We start from the raw sequence: 22,036 nt of genomic DNA, 5'->3' as shown, positions 1-22,036 counted from the left end.
AGGCAATGGAAAATGATCTATGGAGACAGCAACCCTCATTTTGATACTGTGCTTTTCAAAATAATGTTGTATCAGTATGACAGTGCTTATACTATCAGTTCCATTATAGCACTTGGTTTGTAACTGTTTGCCCATTGATGCAGCCACTTAAAAAGCATTCTGTCCACATGATAAGGTTATTCCTAAAAACTGTCATTAACTTAAAAAATAAGAGCACCGAGGAGTTCTCAAATAGAGACTGTGTCTCTACAGTGGGATTACTTTCCAAATGATATTGAAATGCTACTCCAGAAAAGTACTGTAGTGTGGACACGGATAACATAACAGAACTTTGTGTGGTGTGTTTAAAAAAAAAAAACACAACAAAACACAAAAAACTAAACAAACAAACAAAGCACCACAAACAACCCCTCTCACCTGTAGAAAGGAAAAGCTATTTCAGTGAAATCATTTTGACTAGTGTAGTGGTATACCAGTAGTACTAACCACAAGCATTGATGTGCTCACAAAGGCTCAAGGTACTCTTTGTGGGGGACTAAAGATTTCTGTCTTGAAAAATTGGTCAATTTTACAAAATTATCCATATAAGCATAACCATCAGATTTTTTTGCTAGAGACAAAGGTTAATTTTTCCTTTGAGCTTTTATATTCCACTCAGTGACTATTTTTTTGTGTTCATGTCTGAACAGTTCCACAGGTTCAAAGAAAAGTGGAATCATCTGTGGAAGAAAAATTACTTGAGGGCTGTTAAATACGACGACACTATCTGATTTAAGTCCATGTGTCACAGACTGCCAGAGATAATTAAAATGTTCTGAGAAGTCTTAACATCTTTTCGTTTTATTTTGTTTTCGTTCTTCTTTGACATCTCCGAACAACCATTGTCAGAGACATGGAGACCTTCCATCTGACCAGGAACAGCTATTCTAATGTAGCACAGTAGGCTAATTTCCAACTGAGGCATTAAGCACCTTCTGGTTACGTTCACCAATGTCTCAGCATTCGTACCCGAGCACCTAAAACATTTATTCTGTGCCTCACGGTATCATTAAGGTTTAGAGTTTCGGAGGATGTTTCAGAAAACGTACATAGAGAACACAGAGACAGTTAACAATAGTAAGCAGGGAAAAAGCAGTTAAGTAGTGAACTGTATCTGATTTCCCTGTTGTACTCCAGATCTTGTATTCCTGATTTAGATAGGGTTGCACACAGACATGGTTGTATTCTTCCATTGTCATATTTTAAGAAAATATACACTCCCATCGTACATGTATAGTGTCAGTTGATGTAATCTGGGCTGATGCCTCAATTTTTTCAAAAAAAGGAGCTTACTTACTGCACTGAACTTACTAAAATATATTTACAGTTAAACCTTAATGAAAAAGGGTTATTTGGGAGGAAAAAGGAATTTTGCGCTTTACATGGCTTTTTGTAATTGTACTTTTAAGAAGAAGATTCATTAAATACATTAAGCACATTTTTCACATCAAAATTATATATTTTGTTTACAGTTTTTAAAGCTTCAGCAAATTTCCTTTCTAAAAAAGGAAACAAAAGTCTCATTCTCCCTATACTGATGTGAAATTATAGTTTTAAATAGCAGCCTACATAGTGAGAATAATTTTAATTCTATTTTGGCAGAAGTCTTTTATTTAAAATGATTGCTTTCTAAACTCAGATAACACACAGTAAAATATTTTTTCCAGTGGTATCTAAATTCCTAAATACTTCATTTAACGATGTAGTTCATGTAAAGGAATAAGTATCTACAGTTAACCATGTTCATGTAATACTATGTGTTGGCTAAAATCTTAAAAGAACTGGCAGTGTTTTTGAGACCATGTTTACCAACAGTATGCCATAAGTAAACAGGATAAAAATATTTTTATTCAATGAAAAACAGGTTTAGTCCTAATTCAGTGTTTACTTTATTGGAATAAAAGGATTAAATAAAATGAACAGATTTAACATTATTTGTACCTACAGGGAGCGCCACTGAAATTTATCCACCTAATCCCCTTATCAGTGTTGGGACAAATGACCAAAATACCTGGTCTTGAGAAGGCTGTAGCCTATTCATAGCTTGTAGGTTATTGGCTTGCACACAGATTCCTATGTCAAAGATGACTGTAAAAACTAGTTCCTAATTGAAGCAGATTGGCACAGACTAACAACAGTAGTCCCTTTTACAATGCACAGTGCTGTAATCTGTTGGGTATGATTGAACGAGGCACATCAGCACACCACAATAAAAGCCTTTGATAGTGTCCCAGGAGTCAAGGTGTATGAACAAGGCATTTAGTTTCATAGTCCTGAGAACAGGTTTCACAAGTTAAAAAGATACATGCCAATCTTTTGTCAAGTTCAGAATTGGTATTCATGGCAGGGCTGTCCCTCAGGAACCTGAGTGGGCCACAGGCAGAGAGCGATTGTTTTTCATGGAGGTCCTTTGTGCTCCCGATAAGGCCCTTTGATGATGGGGAGATAGTTGTTTCAGTGCATTTCATTCTGAATGCAGCCATGTTCAGGAAAAGTGTTAAGACTTGCATCAATTTTATAGGAGTGTTTTACAGGCCACCCATGTGTTCATAAGTTTTAAAAGTGTTCACATACTTTAGCATTAGTTGTAGTTACTGAATTTGTTTTCTGAAAATAATGCAGCTGTAAAATGTGGTGGCTTCATTTTGGTAGAGTAGGTACACTTTGTATGGTTTACCTCCTTTCTTTAAAGCATAAACCAACATACCCATAATTCTTAATGAACAAAATTAAATATGGGAAAATAACCTGTTCAGAATACCTACTTATTTTAATTAAATTTTTTTTTAGAAGTTGTATAATCATTGTTCTGGAAACAATTGTGGGTTTTTTCTGACATTCAAAATGCTACACTTCTGCACTTACATTCTTATGATCGTCCTTGCATTCTATAATTGTAGCTTGTGCAGTTTTCACATTCAGTTTCTTATTATTTAGTACAGTATTTTAGACAAAAAAAGGCACAAAGCGAAACCTATCATAGATGATAAGTCTTTGTGGCATTCTCAGAATAAATATACTTCTCTCTTTTGTGCTTGTTGTAGGTATCTTAAAAACAAAAGGAAAACACAGACTACTGTTTATCTCTGAACTTAATGTAGTGTGATCATTTGTTTGGTTTTTTTTTCCACTGTTTTTTTCAAATGTCAATTCAAACTAACAGACTCAGTTCCCAAAGGTACAGATGACACTGATTTACTTTATTGCTGTTGATCAGAATGAGACAGCTAGTAGGAATTCAGGGTACATTGCATAACGTCTGTAAAAGAATAAAATGCAAATCATTCAATAAAGGAGAAAATCCATTAGAAAATCAAATAAATACTTCTTCCACATCCTGAAAACAGTACTGCAGGCAGGATTAAATGCCAAAGTATAGTCAGTATTTGATATGCAGAATGGTCTTTCATCACTGATTTCTTGTTACAAATTTATATGGGTTAGTAGTGTTTAAGATATTTTTTTTATTTCATATTAAAAGCAGATAATATTTTTAATAAAAATACTTTCCTCCAAAAAAGATGACATTTCATGGAAAGTGAATCTTCCCTCCCAGAGAAGTTATGCATAAAAATTTAAAAACTTTATTCAATGTTAGTGATTAAAACAAAATTTTCCTTTTTTTAAACCGGAGGTCTTTATTTGGTATTTTTAGCATGGCTTGTAATACACTTAAATATTTGATTTGTTTTCCAGTTTCTTTTCTTCCCTGTCCTCTCATTCTCCTTTTCTTCTCTACCTGTCATCTTTTCTAGTCTTCTCTTGTCCTCTTTTGCCAAAACTAGTCAAGTTTGAAAATGTTAGAGAGCAGTTAAACAGCCATACTTCATCTCTATAAAATAGAGAGGTGAGTGGCAGTAGTAGGCAAGTTTGTTGTTTGGTTGATGTTATAAAAGTAGAAAGTAAGATGATCAAAAGTATCTGACCTGTAAACAGCTGATCTCATCTAATTCCGTAACTCTACAGAGATAGAAAGAACTAAATTTTAATTTGTGTTAAGCCTTGCATTCCTCGTCAGCTGTAAGAACATAAATGGAATAACTAATATACTCCAAAATAAAAGTTAAATAGTAGTGAGAATCACTTTACACTTCAATAAACGAAAACTGGCATCAGTCTTATTGCTTGCTTTGTTTGTATTAAATGTAGATCTGTGTAGATCTAGTCACTACTGTTTTTCTAAGTGAAACTATATAAAATTTTAAGCATTGCTCTTAAAAAAATAGAAATAAAATAATTTGGGGTTTTCAGTTGTTCTTTAGATTTTTGCAATGGAAATCCTTGTGGTAACCATACCAGCCTCATCTGATTTCATAAACAGGTTTATGATTCCAGATGAATGTTAAGGAGTGGATCAGCTCCCTGAAAACAAACTCTGTTTTCTTTAAAATATTCTAATGAGAAAACCAAGAAAGAACAGTTGTTCTTTCTCAGCACAACTGGCTCTAAAATTCTTTTCAGCATTTTCTGTAATGTCAATGGGTCTTTAAGAAGTTGTTAATATATGTTATGTATTATAAAACAACTGATTGCTAAAGGAGCAAAATGACACATTCGCCTTTGAATATGGCAGTTGATTCAGTTTATATTCTCTGCTTTAGCTAATTAAGCACGAAGGACCAGATTTTAGGTTGGATGATGTCTTATTCACTAACCACTTCATTAAAAAGTACAAGATTGTTTTGAGAAGTGAGGCAGTACTTAATCTTACTGAGGATGGTACAGTCTGGCCTGAAGGAAATTTACTTTACCTCTAGCTCAGCTGTATTTAAATGTTAATCCTGCAAATTCAGGCCTTATTTTGTGAGAGTAATGAAGTGTGTGAAGAAGAAGGACTAGTGTTACATCAATTCAAGGTAGTTTTTCTTTTTAAAATATAGAATATATAAAAGGCTTTTATCTCCAAGCAATGAAAAAAAATTATGTGGGGTTTTTTTTTTTTTTTTTTTAGCATAGAACAGTGTCTTAAAGACCTACAATCAGAAGTAAATGAAATATGTACGGATGAAATACTACAGAGCACAACTGACTGCCTTCAGTGGCTGAACAACTGCAATTTTAGTTCTCTCAGACCTTCTTCTACACACCATGGAGAGCTGATGGAGTTCCTTAGGACCCTGGTAAAATCTGTTTACTAAAGACTTTAGTGTTTGGGGAAGTTGGTTATATGATGGGTGGGCGGAGGGTTTTGAGGTTAATTAGTTATTTCAGTCCTGACTGTGATGATGATAGTTCAGAAATTTTATTATAGGGGTTAGTCCTATTTTTATGCCATAGCAAGGGGTTATGTTTCCTTTTGGCCCTGCCTTAAATAGACAAACTTGGGACAAAATCTTTTCATGATAACTACCACATGTTCAGCACTGCTAGGACTTTTTTATAAAAACGTTGGTAAAAAACATCTGAAGTTACTGTCTACACAAGTCTGTTACTGTTACTGCTTGTTCTTTAGTTGTATCAGTATGAATTTAACTTAGCTAATACAGATTGTTGTCCTTTTTGCATTATTTAAGCATAACTTCCTGTCTACTTTTTCTAATTAGAAATGTGGGAGCTACATCCTAGCAAGCTGTACAATTAGGCGTAACCAGAAATTAGATTTCAATTCAGTGAAAAATTCCATCATTTTAGAAGGCATTTTTGTCCAAAATTTTTATTAGAAGTTAACCTTAGAATATATGTGTGGCAACGGAAGTCTGTAAAATTGAATTGGCTACATAAGTGAAGGATGATACCTCAGTAAATGACAGCCTGCAAGTTTAGATAGAAACCATGTATATATGTGTTTATATGATATATGTATGAGTGTCAAAACAAATAAACAGTATCCAGTGGATTGTTCTTTGTCACCTCCATGTCATGGTTCAGTTGTAGGACATGAACACCTTTAGGTTACAACTGGCTGTACTGGCAGCGGAAGACTGCTGTGGAGAAGTGGAGTATTTACTCCTTTGGGACTATGTCCTGACTAAAGATCAAGCTTCATCAAATTGCCTCTCAGTTCTTTAACTCTTAAAACTGGTTGTTGATCTTTCTGTCACCCTTGAATCCGCTGGATATTAAGCTGTGTCAAATGAGGAAGTAATCTCTAGAAACACCAGGTCTTTAGTGTTCATGTGGCGAAGAAGTGATTTTGTGCCCTTCTAACACAGGTGATCAACTTGAATGTTGCTGTTAATAATCACCCCATTCAAGGGTGTCAGAGACTGCTACATGTCATACTTGATCTAGACAAAATGAGAGAATCCTGGAAAATGCTGACTTACAGAGTCTTCTCTTACTCCCTTTAGTCCAGTTAGATCCTTACTTAAACACCCTCAGAAGAAGGCATGGCAGTGATGACCTGCTTGTGTCCATTCCCTGCTTTCTTCCCGCTCCACGGTCTATTCAAGCCATATACCTGGACACCAGGTGGCGGCATTTGTTTGGGAAACACCAGCATGTCCCCATCTCTGGAATACGTCGGGTGTATCTTACACAAAATGTGCTTTCTAGCTCTTCAGCTTCCCACGAGTTTACTGACTGCATGACTGTGGGCTGTAGAGTCCGGTTAAGCCTTGAGAATGGCTCTGTGGCAGGCTGCTAAACAAACAGCGAAGTGTGAGAAGCCTTAAAGTCTCAATTCCGCACAGCTTATCAAGAAAACGTCTGTGGAGCTCAGGAACTTGGCTATCACTGTTTCCAGGCTCACGGCGTCTTAGATAATCCAGCCTGTTGCATAGATGAGACTACAGATGAAAAGTGTTTATGTATTAGCATAGACAATCCATCTGTAAGAAGTTGTGCTCGCAGTGTATAATCTTCAGCTCCATAAACAAGTCTGCAGTAAACTATTTTCAATAATATTCAGCATTAATGAGATTATTACGATCTGACCTTTCTTAAATGTGTATCTCCGTCCGTTGAACTAATTACTCAGTTGACTTAATTTCTCACTTGCAAGCTTTTAATTAAGTACTATATAATACATCTTCAGTAATAGTAACCTTCCTTCTAATTCAGGACAATATCCCGATTCATTGTTATCCCTTATTATGTGTGTTTATTTTGCTATGGATTTTGTTTATCTTTTAAGCTGCTGGGACAATTAAAAAAAATAGTGCAAAGTTCTGTATGTGCTTTGGCTGAGGTGCTGCACTTAGGTTTATTGTTAGCAGGGTGTTCTCATGCATTTGTGAACTCTCATGGAAATACTGAGGCTCCTCATGAAGCCTCAAAATGTTAATTATGTGAAATTTCATCATTCTGTGTACTGTTTTGTAATTCTAAATATTTAAAAGCTGAATATGTACGTGAACACATTTTTATTAATTTGTGATTCTGCTAAACTAATGACATAATCTTTTTTTAACATCTTCATCTGTTGGGTTTGTTTATGGATATGATAGGTAGTAGTCTGTATAGGTGGTAGTCCAGTTGGTAGACCGCAAATGTTTTCCTATATATTATTATCACTAACTTTCTATGCGCATAAAAGAACTTTTCATGCTTCTCTAAAACCCTTGGTTACTAATTTGGATCTTTTCTCTTGGGTAGTTTTGGCATCATCTTCTGAAGCATTTTTACAGGTTAATTTTTAAATGGAAAAGCCTGTGTCAATCAATACAGGCAATGTTCAAAGAGACTTGATGACCCTGTTTCCAGGGCTTCAGAGTTCACTTCAGGGGCTCTTTTTCTGAATAACACAAAGTTGGCATCTGAAAAGTCCCTATTTTTAATGCTTTAGTTTAGGTTCTAAAGGGCTTGAAACAATACTTAGATTCCTATTGGCTTTCATGAATAAAAATGTTTCTGCTTAACCTTAAACAGCAGTAGGGATTTGCTTGGAAGATATTTTGGATGCATCATCCAAAGACATCAGTTACATTCACTGTTTTGACAGCTTCTCTTGTTTTGTTCATTTCAGAATGCAGTATTTGAGCATGATTCATAACAAAAACTTTGTCTTTAAACTCCAGGAGTCTACCTGCGGAGACTCGACTCTTCAGTATAGTGGTTAGTGACTAGGGTTTCAGTTTACACACAGAGACGCGTTCTCTTTGGGGCCACAAAACTTTATTGAATACCTCAGTAATAATAAAAGAAAATAAAATCAGCCTTCTATATATGCATATTGATATGTATGGTGAAATATTTTAACTAGTTATACGTATTTCTGTCACATGCAGATGCTTTTATAGGATGATCATGCTTTCATAGGATGATATTTGACTGATAATTTCCTTTATTATTGTCTTCCACATGTGTTTCCTGCTTGTATGTAAAAAAATTCGTAGGAGGCATTCTGAAATGAAGATGTAAATTGGAAGAAAAATAGCTAGTCTATTATATTTAAGACTTTCTATTACGGGAGGCAATCATGCTCCCTGTCTTTCGTTCAGAATTAGCTACTGTGGTGCTAAAGTCTTTTAATTTTCATCCTGGAGCACTCCACGGTAGAGGGCAGTAGGAAGGTTGAACTCTTGTTTTCTTCCAGAACAGCACAACAGTTTTGAATCATCCAGAACAAAGAGTAGGAGTTCTGATATTGAAAATTTTTGTGATTCCAAAGCATGAGGGGGGAAAAAAAGCAGCCCACTGAGATTTTTGTTCAAAATTTTGTCTTTTTTATAGATTATTGATAAAAGCTTGCTACAGTACAAAATTGAACATTTTGTATTTGGAAATTATTATGTATACGCAATGCAATGTCCCAATTTGATTTATTTCTCTGTCTTTCAAAATGGGAAAAGAAGGAAAACTAATAATTTCCTTCAATACCATAGATTAAATAAATCAGTAGTTCTGACCGTGAAAGGTTGACAACAGTTTCTTTACCAGCCTTGCTCTATAGGATGGAGTATAGCTGGCAGACCCAGATATAGGACATGCATGGAAAGAGCTACACTCACGCGATTTGCAACAGCACTTTGTTGGAGAGGAGTGACAGGAGGTGGGGGAGCAAGCAAGTGGGCTTCTAGACCCTGGTTCATCTAAGGCTTGCCTGCTTGGTTCCTGAAACCTAGAAAATCAAGAGTACCACCAATTTCACTCAGTTTGCTTGTGACTGTGATGGGGAAATCGGTAGTCAGCTCTAGTGCATCTGGAGGTTTGAGAGCAGGTCTTCACAAACAAGAAGTTGGTGGGCTTGGGACTGTGGCCAAGGCCAGCCTGCAGTAGGAAAAATTCTGAGGAGGTGGGAGATGGGTTTTTAACAGGTAAGTTTTCTTCTCTGAGAGAGGAGGGAGATTTTGGCGGCAAGTGACCGTGGGACTTTGGGGTTGTCTTCTACTCATATATTGGACACGCCTTATTCATGCAAATGATTTGTCTCACACATATTAACGAAACCTGCAGAGTGCTGTTTAAATTAGCGTCATTCAGGGCCAAGTAGAAAGCACTGAGCTGTGACAAGGCCTGCTATTTGCTGCATGGCCTCTTGAACCTGAAGCAGCTCTAAGGTCAGAGATCCTGGCCCTGGACCAAGCGGGAGCTCTTCAGGCTCAGATGAAGTAGGAACAGCACATGCATCCATGTGGTTTCACCTGCTTTGTTAACTAGCTGCTTCTCCAGCCCACATAGCGCAGATGTATTTAGAGGTTGCTATATTGTTTATGTATCAGTCTGCGTCTTGGTTTGACAGGATACACAGCTTCTTATTCTTCTGCCCTGTGTAATCTAAGCCTGTTCAATTCTTAACAAGTTTTCAATTTTAGTTCTTTAAGGGGGTCCTGGGAAGATTATTTTGTCTTTAGAATGGCCTTTTCGATGGTTGCCTGCTGAGCCAGAACATAGAAAGCAACAGTGGTTCATTTTGTAAATTTCTGGCCTGGTTTTATAGTTTTTTGGTTTTATTTTTCATACCGTTTTCTTACAAAGCTCTGTGTGTGGACCACAATGAGCAGGCTGCCAAGCCTTTAACTGATGAGCTTTCCAAAGCTTTTGTTTGAACTGTGGGTTAGAACTGATTGAGAAAAGAGGTTGAAGATGTAAGAAAGATGGGAAGAAGAATATGAGTTATTGGAGCAGGTAGCCCGGGAGGTGGATTGGTGTGTAAATCCATGGGAAAATGTCTGTTGTTTGTATAGCAATTTGAGTCTCTAATTTGCTGGTAAGAGAATTAGCATTGGAAACGGTACTCTAGCATGAAGCTGTTCATTTTATGAACCAGAAGTAAAAAAACATTTCTAAAATACTGTCTGATTTACCTTTGTTAGCAAAGCTTGCTGAAGAATGAGCAAAATCAAGAAGAAATGATACTTCACTTCCTTCTGGATCTCTCTAGTCAGTGTGGTGTCTCATTTCCCTGTACTCCAAGTGGGACGTCTTTTGAGTTAACATCTTCCCTTCATGCTGTTGAGGATGATTCAGCTATGGATGTGAAGTCTCTCTGGGATGACGTGAGATTGCATCTTCGACGATTTTTAGTAAATAGGCTGCAGAGTCAAGAAGAAACAAATACTAACACTTTACAACCACAAATGGAGTTTAAAACTCAGTGCATACAGCAACTTTTGTTTCTTTATCCCGAAGCAGAAGTCTTAACGAGGTATCAAAATATGCAGAATAAACTGGTTAGCGATCTTCTACAGAACTGTATTTTGTCTAGTTGTGGTGAAACAAATTTTGATAAGGTGGTTCATGGTTACCAAAGTTCCATACCCACATTGTGCACAATGATAAAAGAGGATTTGTATATACTAAGTGGAACTATTGATCCTTCTTCTTCATTGAAGTTTATTAATGAAACCTATCTGGACACCATCACTGAAGAAATGACAGTTCTTCTTGAAAGACTTTGTGAGCTGCAGTTCAAAGAAAATGCTCTACACATAGTTAAGGCAAACAAGATTTCAAAGAAGCAGAGAGGAACAGTTCATGCTGTGGGTTAGTAGCCTTATTTTATGTTCATTGTAGTTAGATATTATTTTAATTCTACTTTTTTCAATATACTTGATTATTTCCTGTGAAGAGAGAGGCCTGAGATTATTAATTATGGCTTTATGTTTTAACCATATGACTACAGTTGAATTATAGACTGTGTCAGAATTGTGATGGAAAAGGTTTTAAAGTAAGGGAGAGTATCCTATGCTTATTTATATAGAAACCCAATTATAATTCACTGGATAACATTGTCATGTCATAGTAATTTTTTTCAGTCTAACTCATTCCGACTGATGAAATATATAATAGAGTAAGAACTCTTTAATCCAGATTTAAAAAACACAAGCTCTTCGGTCTTCTAGCCCCACTTTTTTCAAACTGTCAAAAGTTTATAGGAAAGCCTGTATAATAATGTAACCATTAAATAGACACAGATTCATTCAGCAGAGCTGACCCAAAAGATTACTATGCAGATTCCAATTCTAAAAAGAAAAGAAAAAAATAATTTAAGTTTTCTAGTCTTGTGTGAAAGTATGGTAAGTTAGAATTAATGCTACCTAGTAATTTCTTCCTGTTCTAAGGAATCGAAGGCAGGAAAGGAATCTGTTATTGACATGGTATTTTCTGTACTTTCTTTTTACAGTTGGTGAGGCTGACATGCTAATTTCCAAAGGGAGGAATCAGAGCTTTATAAAAAAATCATACCGAATGGAAACTTTCATAACATAATTGCATGATTGTATGTAATTGCTTTTTCAATGCAGAGTTTTGAGCACTCCTCTGTGCAAGAGCTGTTTGTTTAAAACATGGCCTTCCACAGGGGTGAAGTAGTTTGCAGACAGAAAATATTAAAAGTTTAGAATCATGTGAAAAATACAGATACAGAAGATAGATCTTTGGGTTGTACAACATATACAGAGGATGAGTGAGGTGATGATTTGCCAGGTCTACGGAGAAGAAAATTACACTCTTGTGAGTTTTAAAATCAATATACATGTTAATGTAAGTCAACTAGAAATTCCACAAGAAGAAATGGAGAAATGATGTTTCAACAGGAGCTGAAATACGGAGGAATATGTGGAACATACGAAAGATAAGGAAACAGAACAGGCATGCAGACAAACAATGTGAAAGGATGAGCAATTCAATGTAAGGCTGATGTATTAGTGCGATGGTGTGTTGGTGGGAAACAAGAAGTAGTACAGTCAGAGTCATGTTGAGTTACGAAATTAATGACAAGAAAAATATCTTTGAGTTACGTAGTGAGATGGGAGCCAGTGAGAGGATACACTGATGAAAAAATGACGGGTAGGGAAGTTAAGTTTGTAACTTAATTTTTTTTTGCACTCTCAAAACAGCTTACAAATAAGGGGAGGTTCAGTTATCTCCATTTTACATCTAGGACATGGATATTAAAGTGACCATAATGGTTGCTCTAAAAAAAGCACAGATTAATTGCTTCTATATTACAAGAAGGAAGAGAACAGATCTTCCATCTATTAACATAGTATTTCCTCTGCTTAAATTCTCTTTGCCACAAGATGTGTCTTTACATGGTTTTGTGCCAGCACAGGGCAGAATTCCAGTGCACAGTTCTATTGTATATTCAAAAGAACAGAAGATGATGAAAATAAACAAAATAAATCTTGGGACTTGCTTGTAACTTTTAAAACATTTGCTGCAACTAATTTAACTAATTTAAAAAAAGAAAAAAAAAATATCTCTATTTCGTAAATCCCATAGAAGGTTTTCTTTTTTAATGCAAAATATATTAAAGGTCAGATTTACAGGTGCAGCAGCTGTCCTCTTAGCACCCATAAAATGTGTTTATAGGTGGTGTTTGGTAATATCATTTAATCCTCAAAATTACTTTCTTCACAGTGGCTGTCATGCTCATGTCTTCATCTCTTCACTGTACAGTACTTCATATTATTTTACTTCAAGAGGTTGGTATGGGAGGCAAGCATTGATTCTCCTGCAGTCTCTCTTAGTAGTTTTCTGCAGAGCCTGACTGTTCTAGATGATCCGTGGTTATAGACTGGAGGCAGCCAAACAATAAAGCAGCAATAGTGAAGTCAGCAGGATAGAGCAAAATAGGGGGTCAGAGTTGTGAAGGTACATAGGTTTGGTCTCTGGTTTGGGTTTGTTTTTTTTTTCATTTTGCAGATATGTCATAGCCTATTATTTGGTATTATTAATCAACTCAAGTAAAACTTACGCTTGTATCGTTACCAAAACAATCATTATTGAATAGTTAATTGTATGTGAGCTGACATGTGAAGAGTCATTTCTGGAAAGAGATTTCTCTCTTCTCCATGTTTGAATGTACTACATTTGCACAACACTAAGTCAGAAAAAGGCCCTTTTCCTTTGGAATGAAAGTGTTCACAATGTAGTTCCACTGAAGTAACTATTCTGGAAAAAATTCTACAGAATAACTATTTTGGGAGGTCTATAACAGTAGACAAGTTCTTAGAGTCAAGTGGCTTTTCCTGCTTGGAACTGATACTAAATTCTGGTACCTTTGCTGCCCTCCCACAATTGAGGGTGGGAGTCTGTATTTATACATAGGTTAAGTTAAAAGACAGCTTTAATAGGTTGCATTGACAGTGATACCCGGTTTGCTGAGTATCACAAAACAGCGTGCTGGTGTATGGAGGGAAGGGGAGAAGAGGAAGGATATTTTTTTTCTTAGCTGAAAGACAGTTATACCAATGTGTTTCTTATTTTTTTGATGCATGTTGCCTCTGCCCTTTGGGAACCAACAAACAGGCACATTTCAGAACAGCAAAATAATTTCATCTAGGGCATTCGATTGGGAATGTTATCCCAGAGGTGAAAAAAGGGTTTGTGTTTACTTAGTCCACCCTCAGGGAAATAAGGTTTTTGGTTTGTTAGGGGTTTTTTTATTTCCATAATAACTGTTGTAATTGATCCTGCTATATAGAAGAGGAAAGAATAACAGAAAATAAAGAAAAAATGCTACAACCTCAGAAAACTTTATATAGATGACCTACTTCTGTCAGGAAAATATAGGTAGTCTACAACAAGCTTTAACAGAGTTATAAATCTTTAAAATATTTCATATATAACAATCTATTTAAGAAGTAAGGGATTAACATTTTTTGTTTTCATACTGTATTAGAACAGTTATTTGTAAAGTACTGTATTGAGATTGTTTCTGTTTATCAGGATTGAGAATGAGCATGGTTTGAGAGAGAACCTGGCAAATTGGTAAGTGAGAAGAGGCAAATTCTTTGGAACTTGGCATCTTTGATTACCAGATGCAATGGACGCAGGTGGTTTTATGTTATAACTTAATCCTGTTCCCAGTTAAATCAGTGACTCTTATTATCTTCAACAGTGCAGGATTTCAGTCATTAGTATTTGGGCTACATTATTGTAATAGGTTTTTATCCAGCATGGGACGTAATTTCTCCGTACTCTCAGCACATCGTTGATGTTTCCAATCTGCTAAAATAATATCCGAGGAATGTTTCCCAACCACCCCCCTAATATTTTTTGATGGAATTCCGTAAGATGTTGTTTCAGCCTTTCTATCGTATTAATCGTATGTGTCTTTCAAAAGTTTATGTAATGTTACAGGATGTAAAAAACCACTAAAAATGCTATCTATCTGTTAACATACTTAGCATGGAACTAATCGTGCAGACAGCTGGTTTTCAGCTTATCTCTTATGATTTTTTGCCTCAATTTCCAGTGTGATATTTCTCAGAAATTACTTGCAGTAAGTCTAATAAATGTGGATTGTATTTTTACCTTTTGAACCTTTTTTGTGTTCCTTTGTTTACAAAAATGTTAAGCTCGTTTAATCGGGCATTACTAACCTATCTTAATCCTTCATCTCTTTTAGATGAAGAAACAGCAACTCTTATAATTGATAATACATCAGCCAAAGAAACTTAAAACCCATGAAATTATACACATTTTATGTATTAGTGGAAGGTTTTCTTTGGGTTTGTTTATATAATATTTTATATATATACACACAGAGAGTGTAAATACATGTGTAGACTAATTAGCCTGTTCTTTAATTTCCTATGGTGAAAACTGAATAGAGATTAGAGCTTTGAGTTTTATTTTTTGTGACATATTAAGATTCATTGGCTTAATATTTTCATTTAGTCACAAGCTTGCCAGAGACCCTTAAATAGACTCTCAAATCTAATGGCATTTGCCAATAAAATGTATTTTTAGAATATTTATATAATGAATAACTTAAAAACAAATTTCATTTCAGATTTTAAAAAATCTGAGGCGATACATAGTGTGTTCGTCAAAATCAGTAGTTGATTATTTTTAAGAAAATATTATTGCAAAGTGGAAGTAAACTGAAGTGATGCAGATTTGACTAAGTACATTTTTAGCTACAAAGTAATTAAATCACCTTCACTGATGTACTTGAATATTCATATTTTACACTTTTACCCCAGTATACCATCTTCTTATTTATGTGTCCAGCAGGCTTCCTTTCTCTTTTCTTTCTCCAGAGTATGACCAACACTTCTGTTCTATTCTAAAGATAGATTCAAATGCAAGCTGTGATTTAAATTGTGATATTTTTAATCTATTAACTTTAAATATTCATGACTTCCTAAGGAATATATTGTGTTCATGAAACACCTAATGTGAATGTGGCATGTATCTAAACTTGAATGGAAGGACTCAGTATCATTTAGAGAACCTGCATTTGTGCAGTGGAGTTGAGAGCAAGAAGAAAAACAGGCTTTGGAGGAACTTGTTGAAATGAAGGTAACTTTGGGGCGTTAAATGAAAGTACTTGTGAGGAAAATCTATTTGAGGTCACTTATCCTTACATATTCTCAGCAATTTGCTGTGCAGCTAACTTGAAATATGAGTTTTGGGGTTTGCACATTTGACTTAAATTTCATTTCTCCTCTACATTCATGTGCACATGGCTTTATTTCCCCTAGTTTATAATTTCCTCCCTTTGAAATAAAGAACCTTAGTTTCAGACTTGCTTTTATCCTTCCATTTAATTTGAATTCAGTTGGTTTGTGATCTCTTGAGCCACAATTATTGCCTACAACCAATCTCCTATGCTCTTCATCTTATCTATCAAAAATATGCCTAAAATAGCATTGATACCTGCTGGTTTAGTGACTGCATGATGAAAAAAACAGTTATTCATGTCTGGGAATAATTAGGATTTAATAACTTCAGTATAATTTATTCTCCCATTTATATTTGGAAATTAAGAATCCCAGACTCGGTTCCATGTAATTAATATTTATGTCTTTGAACCTTTTTTACGATTTCGGTCCAGAATGCAATCTATAGTGGATAATTCACAATATTTATGTTATAGTTACGATTCCTTTTCCATCATGTTTTCTTATCTGTAGTCCTTTGTTGATATCTGGCTTTTTAGAAGTATTAGGAGGAGGGGGTAAAGTGTCTCAGTCACCTGGCTTACTGCTCTTCCGTACTGGCAAGTCCTGCTGCATGTTTCCAAAGTGCTGGTAAGGCATGGTAATGTAAAGTAGCCTGTATGGATTACAGACTGTAATATTAAGTATCACATCCTGCCTCAGCAGTTCGAGTTCATTATATTGCCCAGACCCTTGCATTAATAAAAGCAAGTTTTCAGTTATGTCTATAATGTGTCGCTAACGGCCAAAGGTTTTAGAAATAGAAGATTTTAAAAGTTAATTATGGAGGTTTATTTAAAGTTGGGTGGTTTTTTTTCCAATAATTTAAGCTTTAAAATGTTTCCAGACCTACATACCTATTGCAGTCACTTTTAGACATTATAAGACAAAAATAAAGGAATGGTAACAGAAACTGGAACTTCACCCTCCTTGTTAGCTTGCACGTCCTTCTCTTTTTTTTCTTACTCCAGCAGGCCCACAGTAACCTGCGCGTGTCTTCTGATGGGCGTGCTGGTTCTGGTTCTGGTTCTGCGTGACAGCAGTAACTGATGGGCTTCCATGATATTTCTGCCTGCTTGGCATCTCCTTCTCTCTTCTATTTCTGCTTTATCACTCTGCAAAGGGCTTGGTAACGTAACTTTTATAGGAGCAGGGCTTTAGGGGCCTGTATAAAGCGAGATAAGGAGCAGCTGCTGCAAAGAAAGGTACCTGGATGCAAATGGGCTTTGCAGCTACTGGCTCTTGAGCTGCACCGCACGGGGTGACGTGTGGCACCATCTTCCCCATATCTTACACAGGTGGAGTGAAAAATCCTACAGTTCCCATCTGTGAAAGACAGGGAAGTAACACGTATCAAGTAGAATCATAGCACTTTGCTCTTACGCGTATGTAACCTTCACAGAAAACATGAGGAACTCAGCGAAAATGGCATGGGCGCTACATTTGTACTGGGTGAAAATGCAGGTGTCGTCATTAGATTTTTTTTTACTTTATGAAGATCAAAGATTCCTCATTTTGTATTTTCAGACAATCAATACTGAGATATTCAGTAGGTTTAATTGTCACCTATTTAAAATAATGGAGCAAACAGTGTTGGTGGGGATTTATAATAGGAAGTTAAAATTGAAAACCAGTGGACTTGCAGATATGATGCAGATTTCTGCAGTTGTCTTTGTTCGTTGGGAAGCCTGTAAAATTTTGACAGCCAAAACAAGATCCTATTACTCAGGGGAAACAAAATAAATGTCTTTGCATTTAATATAGGAAATAATGTGTTTCATAGCCTCTTTGTCACATATTATTTATTTCTTATCCTTGCAAGTATTGTATTTGATTTCTACAGCACAATTATATTAAATGGAAATATGAGTAGTACTGAGGAGAAAATAAAACCATCTGTTTGAACATACAGAGTTGAAGTTTTAATAAAAAGAGGTACTTCTTTAAAGGCCACATGAACATAATGCCCTAGGACCACAAATGTGTTTCTAGTGGGAGAATGACATTTTTGTAAAGATTACAAAAGCATTAAGCTTGTTACTTTTTAAGCTTCTAGTAGGGGGTAAGATAACAGTATCTAAGTTACTGAAATGTCAGTCGAACTGACAGAATTTCAAAGCTGGTAGCATGCCTGAATACCTTCCTTCTTTTTGGAGCAGTTGCTTGAAATGACTTCTTAAGCCATAATATGAAGATGGGCAGTGAAATCTCATTATTGAGTCTTTGTCATATTGAAAAGATGCCCATTCCAGAATTTTATTATCATGTTGTTTATTTAATGAGTAAACACTAACTTTACTTTTCAAATCAATTATATGTTTTAAAACATAAAATTCTTTATGTTCTTTTGGGTTATATATTTTTAAACTGTTGTGTCCTAAAGAAGTTCTTCCACTTCATCTTTTCCAACAGGAGCTCAGATCTGTTTTCTGAATTCTGTAGAGGGTGAAAGGGGCATAATTCCATTCTTGGTGGTTTTTTTTGCTTTCAAAATGTCCACAATTAGCAAACACCAGCTAATTATCTTCCTTTTTGCTCTCTCAGCACACCTGCATGTTCTTCCTCAGCATGAAGAGAGCATTTAACTCACTATGCCCTCTAATTATTGCATTCTCCTCCCAAGTTTAAAAGATGAAAGTGATTTACTCTCCAGTCTAATGCTTTGTGAGTGGTCAGAGGTCAATTTGAGATTTATATACTGTAGTATTCTGTTTAATAATAAAAAGTGACAAAATCTGAGAAAGAATTACTAAGCCAGGCTCCCTTTAACTTCAGAATACAGGCCTGTATGAAGAAAAGTGTGTAGAACTATGGCAGATGAGAGAAGACTTCAAAAATATCTTTTAAAGAGGCTCCTGAAGTATTGATTGAAAAGGAAGTTGTTACAGGAGTCTCTTCAATGTATGCATCTACCATCATATAATCACAAGTTAATTAGATGGTCCTGGCTTTGATTTTTGTCGAGAGAGAGAACCTCTTCTGTCACAAAACTTGTATTTGGAGAGCAAATATATCTTCTAAAGGGGCAAAATTATTTTAGTCACAATAGTTTGTATTGCAAAAAATGTGTGTTTAAATCTGGGGTGTGTCACTTCCACAAGACAGATGTTACATGCTAAGTTAGAACATGAGTCTCCCTTTCACTGTGCATTGGGCTTAGAAATTTTAGAACACCCTCCATCTTCAATCAAGGGGATACTGAGTTTTTGAAAAACAGAGCTTTCAGTCATTTTATAGTAACTTTATGCTACATTTGCTGAATATAGCAAGGCAATGGAGATAGTCGTGCCTGTCTCATCTAGAGAGAATAAGGGTGGTTATAACCCAGTCCAACTTCTCAGCTAGAGATTCAGCAGTTTACTAACTAAATCTGGAGATTTTTAGTGCCCCTAAGTGTTGGGGGCTGTCTGGAATTGGATCAGTTATTGGTCTCAGACTTTCAACAAGAACTTCCTTTTCCTTGGTAGCTTCATGCACTGATCATCCTCTGGCTAAGATCCAAATCTTTGTATGTACGTGCAAGGGCTGGTGTACGGACTTGCTGTTGACGTGCTAGGAAAGTCCAGCAATTTCTGTAACGCAGAAGTTAGCAGTTCTGTTCACACAGCTCATCTATAAAAAGGTGTTTTAAAAGTGTAGTCTCAGCTCAGTGAGTAGGAACCTATATGTGTACATTTGCGACAATCCTTGATTTGTAATAGAGAGGATATTCTAGCCTTTCTACAAAATATTTGTTAAAAAGATATTAATTTCCAAACTTATTTCTCTAGAAGTTCTTGCATGGCAGTGTCTGCCCTTTTTTCTGTATGCTTAGGCTTATTTCTGATTTTTATATTCCATGTAAAAGTAATCACGAGAACTTTGTGGTGACTTTCCCTAACTAGGGTTTTGAAATATAAAGAGGCAGGAAGCAGAAATATGAGTATTGACTCCAGCTTTATAAGTAATTTTTTGAGTGTTTTCTCTTATTAGAACAAAAGCTGTCACTGTCTGCCTCTGTTACATCTTGGAAATTCCAAGGAGCAAGAGAAGCAAAAGTGACAGAGGCACTTTAATCTATTATTTAAGGAAATACATAATATCATATGTAGACTACACAAAGGGATGATGAACACTTGATAGAAATTCCTGATTGGTTGAAAGTTTCTAACAATCTAATTTTAATAGAGTGGGTCTGATGTAATGAATCAATCTGTGAGACACCCAGCCATTCCACTGAATGTAAACGCAGGGGATAGAAACGAAGCTAGCAGACATTTTTATATTTGCAGACACTAAAGAAATTGCAGCCAGATTAAAATAAATGCGTTGCTGTGTTTTCAAATCCAAATTTCAATTATCTTTTATCAGCCACGTGTTTTAAATGGTTTACAGGGAAACATACGCAAGTCCTATCAGAGTTAGAATTTATGAGAAAGTTTGACAGACCTGGCAGTACTGAATTTCTCTTTCAGCAAAGATTGAAGAAGATCAGCTTCTTAGAGTTCCTCAAGAACTCCTCTGTTTCAAAACAGGTGCCATCTCCCTCAGTTTTTATGCTTTCTTCAATTGCTCTACGTCGTCGTTTGTGTGTGTGTGTGAAGACGTCAGGGAATGCAGTGACTCCCTGCGTCCACAGGGTAGGCAAGAAAATTCAAAAAAGGTGTGGAAACAGTTTCTGTCATTGGTAAGGCCAGAATATGGTTTCAGTCCTACTGTGAAATATTGGAAAGAGTAGCATTTTGTCATAGGATAATTCTTGCAGTTTTTTGAAGAGGATTGTTTGTTATTGTCGCCTCTTCAGAAGAAATTGTCAGTTATAGCACCTTAAAAAATCACAAAACATAAATGCTATAAACAACTGCAAATATAGTCTTTGTACAAGTTTTCTGACCATTTTAATTGAAGCAAAACTTAAAAAATGTCTGCTATTTCATTATTTTGATAATTACCAGAAAATCATTGGATACTGGCTGATAAATTCTTTAAATGGACATTATCAATTAATTTTAATTCAAAGACTAATTAATTTGTTTGCGTTTGAATTCTTTAAGATGTCATTGTGTACCAGAAATTGCAGGGTATTATCAGAATGTCATGTATTTTTTACGAAGATGCATGTGGTTTTGAAAATGAAGGAGCCAGTTGAGTCCGTGGTTTCAGAGCAAGCTGAGGCAGATATCTGGGTAGAAAGTAGTTTTATTAAACGTTGCTACAGGGCACTTTGTCCTCGGAGCACTTGGGGAAGTCTCTGTAATTTGTTCAACAGAGTTGTAAAGTAGCTGTATGCTGTGAAGGAGTCAGGCCAGCGAGATGATTTGCTCAGGATTACTACATAAATTTGGTGTCAGAGCACGGTCAGGTGTTCTTGCTCTTCAGCCGGTGTTTACAGCACTGGTCTATCCTTTCATCAGTCTGTTGGTGAACGTGATTTCAAGTAAAGATTTAATTTTGACAGACCTGTACAGTCGGTGTTAACAAGGGTCTTAAGCATGTGGTAGCGAACAGCTAGCAACCTGCTACGGAATCAACCTTCATGAGGAGGTGAAACTGATCTCATTTAACTGGGAAGACATTCCAGCGCAGATTTGATTAAAATTTCATGTATAGCGAATCTCTTTCAAAAGATTAGTGTAGTCTTCACTGAGGTTGTTTAATAGCTGGCAGTGACATATCTCTTCCTATGACAGACACACTCTCTTGATTAAATATATGCAAATTTATACATGCTTACCATGTTTATACATAAGTTGAGATTTCTTACTTCATTTGTTTGACACGTGCACAGTATGGATGTATAGTATAAGCACTTACAAAAGTCACGAGTTAATGGTGATGTCTAATAAGAAAATGTTTGCTATCTTTAGATCTGTGACCATTTTTTTTTTTAAAAAAAAAAGGGACAAAAGTAAGCCAACATGTAGTCTGTTTGCATAAGCTGCTTTGTCAGATTCTCGTGGCACCCCTGGGTTTCACTGGAACTAACAGGGAGCTGCAAAGCAAGACAGGTGTTTAAAAAACCTTAAACACTCGGATAACAGTTTGCATCCATGTGGTTTCCTTTGCTGCATAGGTAGTTCTTTATGGGTCTGTCAGTTTCAATCAGCAGAGAGTACATGTGATCAGTATATCTGATAAACTTGTCAATGCCTTTTTAAAGCAGGATTCCCCAACCTATTCTATTCAACTCTCCTCCCCCCCTTCCCTTTTTCATCATTTCAAGTAGAATCTTGATAAGACAG

General features: G+C 35.9%; 1 protein-coding gene across 4 annotated transcripts in view; it reads left to right on the top strand.

Moving 5' to 3' along the window:
• KIAA0825 (KIAA0825 ortholog) overlaps nt 1-22,036 on the top strand; it is a 244,451-nt gene that overhangs the window by 41,842 nt on the left and 180,573 nt on the right. For 2 of the 4 annotated variants that reach the window (XM_064439457.1, XM_064439456.1), the window contains exons 5-6: nt 4,991-5,159; nt 10,236-10,905. In XM_064439457.1, coding sequence (XP_064295527.1) covers nt 4,991-5,159; nt 10,236-10,905 — 839 coding nt within the window. Of the gene's footprint in view, nt 1-4,990; nt 8,035-10,235; nt 10,906-22,036 lie in introns of those variants that run through there. The other 2 variants (XM_064439459.1, XM_064439458.1) reach the window with 2 other exon arrangements.

Source organism: Phalacrocorax carbo, chromosome Z (genome assembly GCF_963921805.1).
Source record: "Phalacrocorax carbo chromosome Z, bPhaCar2.1, whole genome shotgun sequence".
NCBI classification, from domain to species: Eukaryota; Metazoa; Chordata; class Aves; order Suliformes; family Phalacrocoracidae; genus Phalacrocorax; species Phalacrocorax carbo.
The sequence above is the reverse complement of the archived record's forward strand: the minus strand, read 5'-3'. Positions and strand labels throughout refer to the sequence as shown.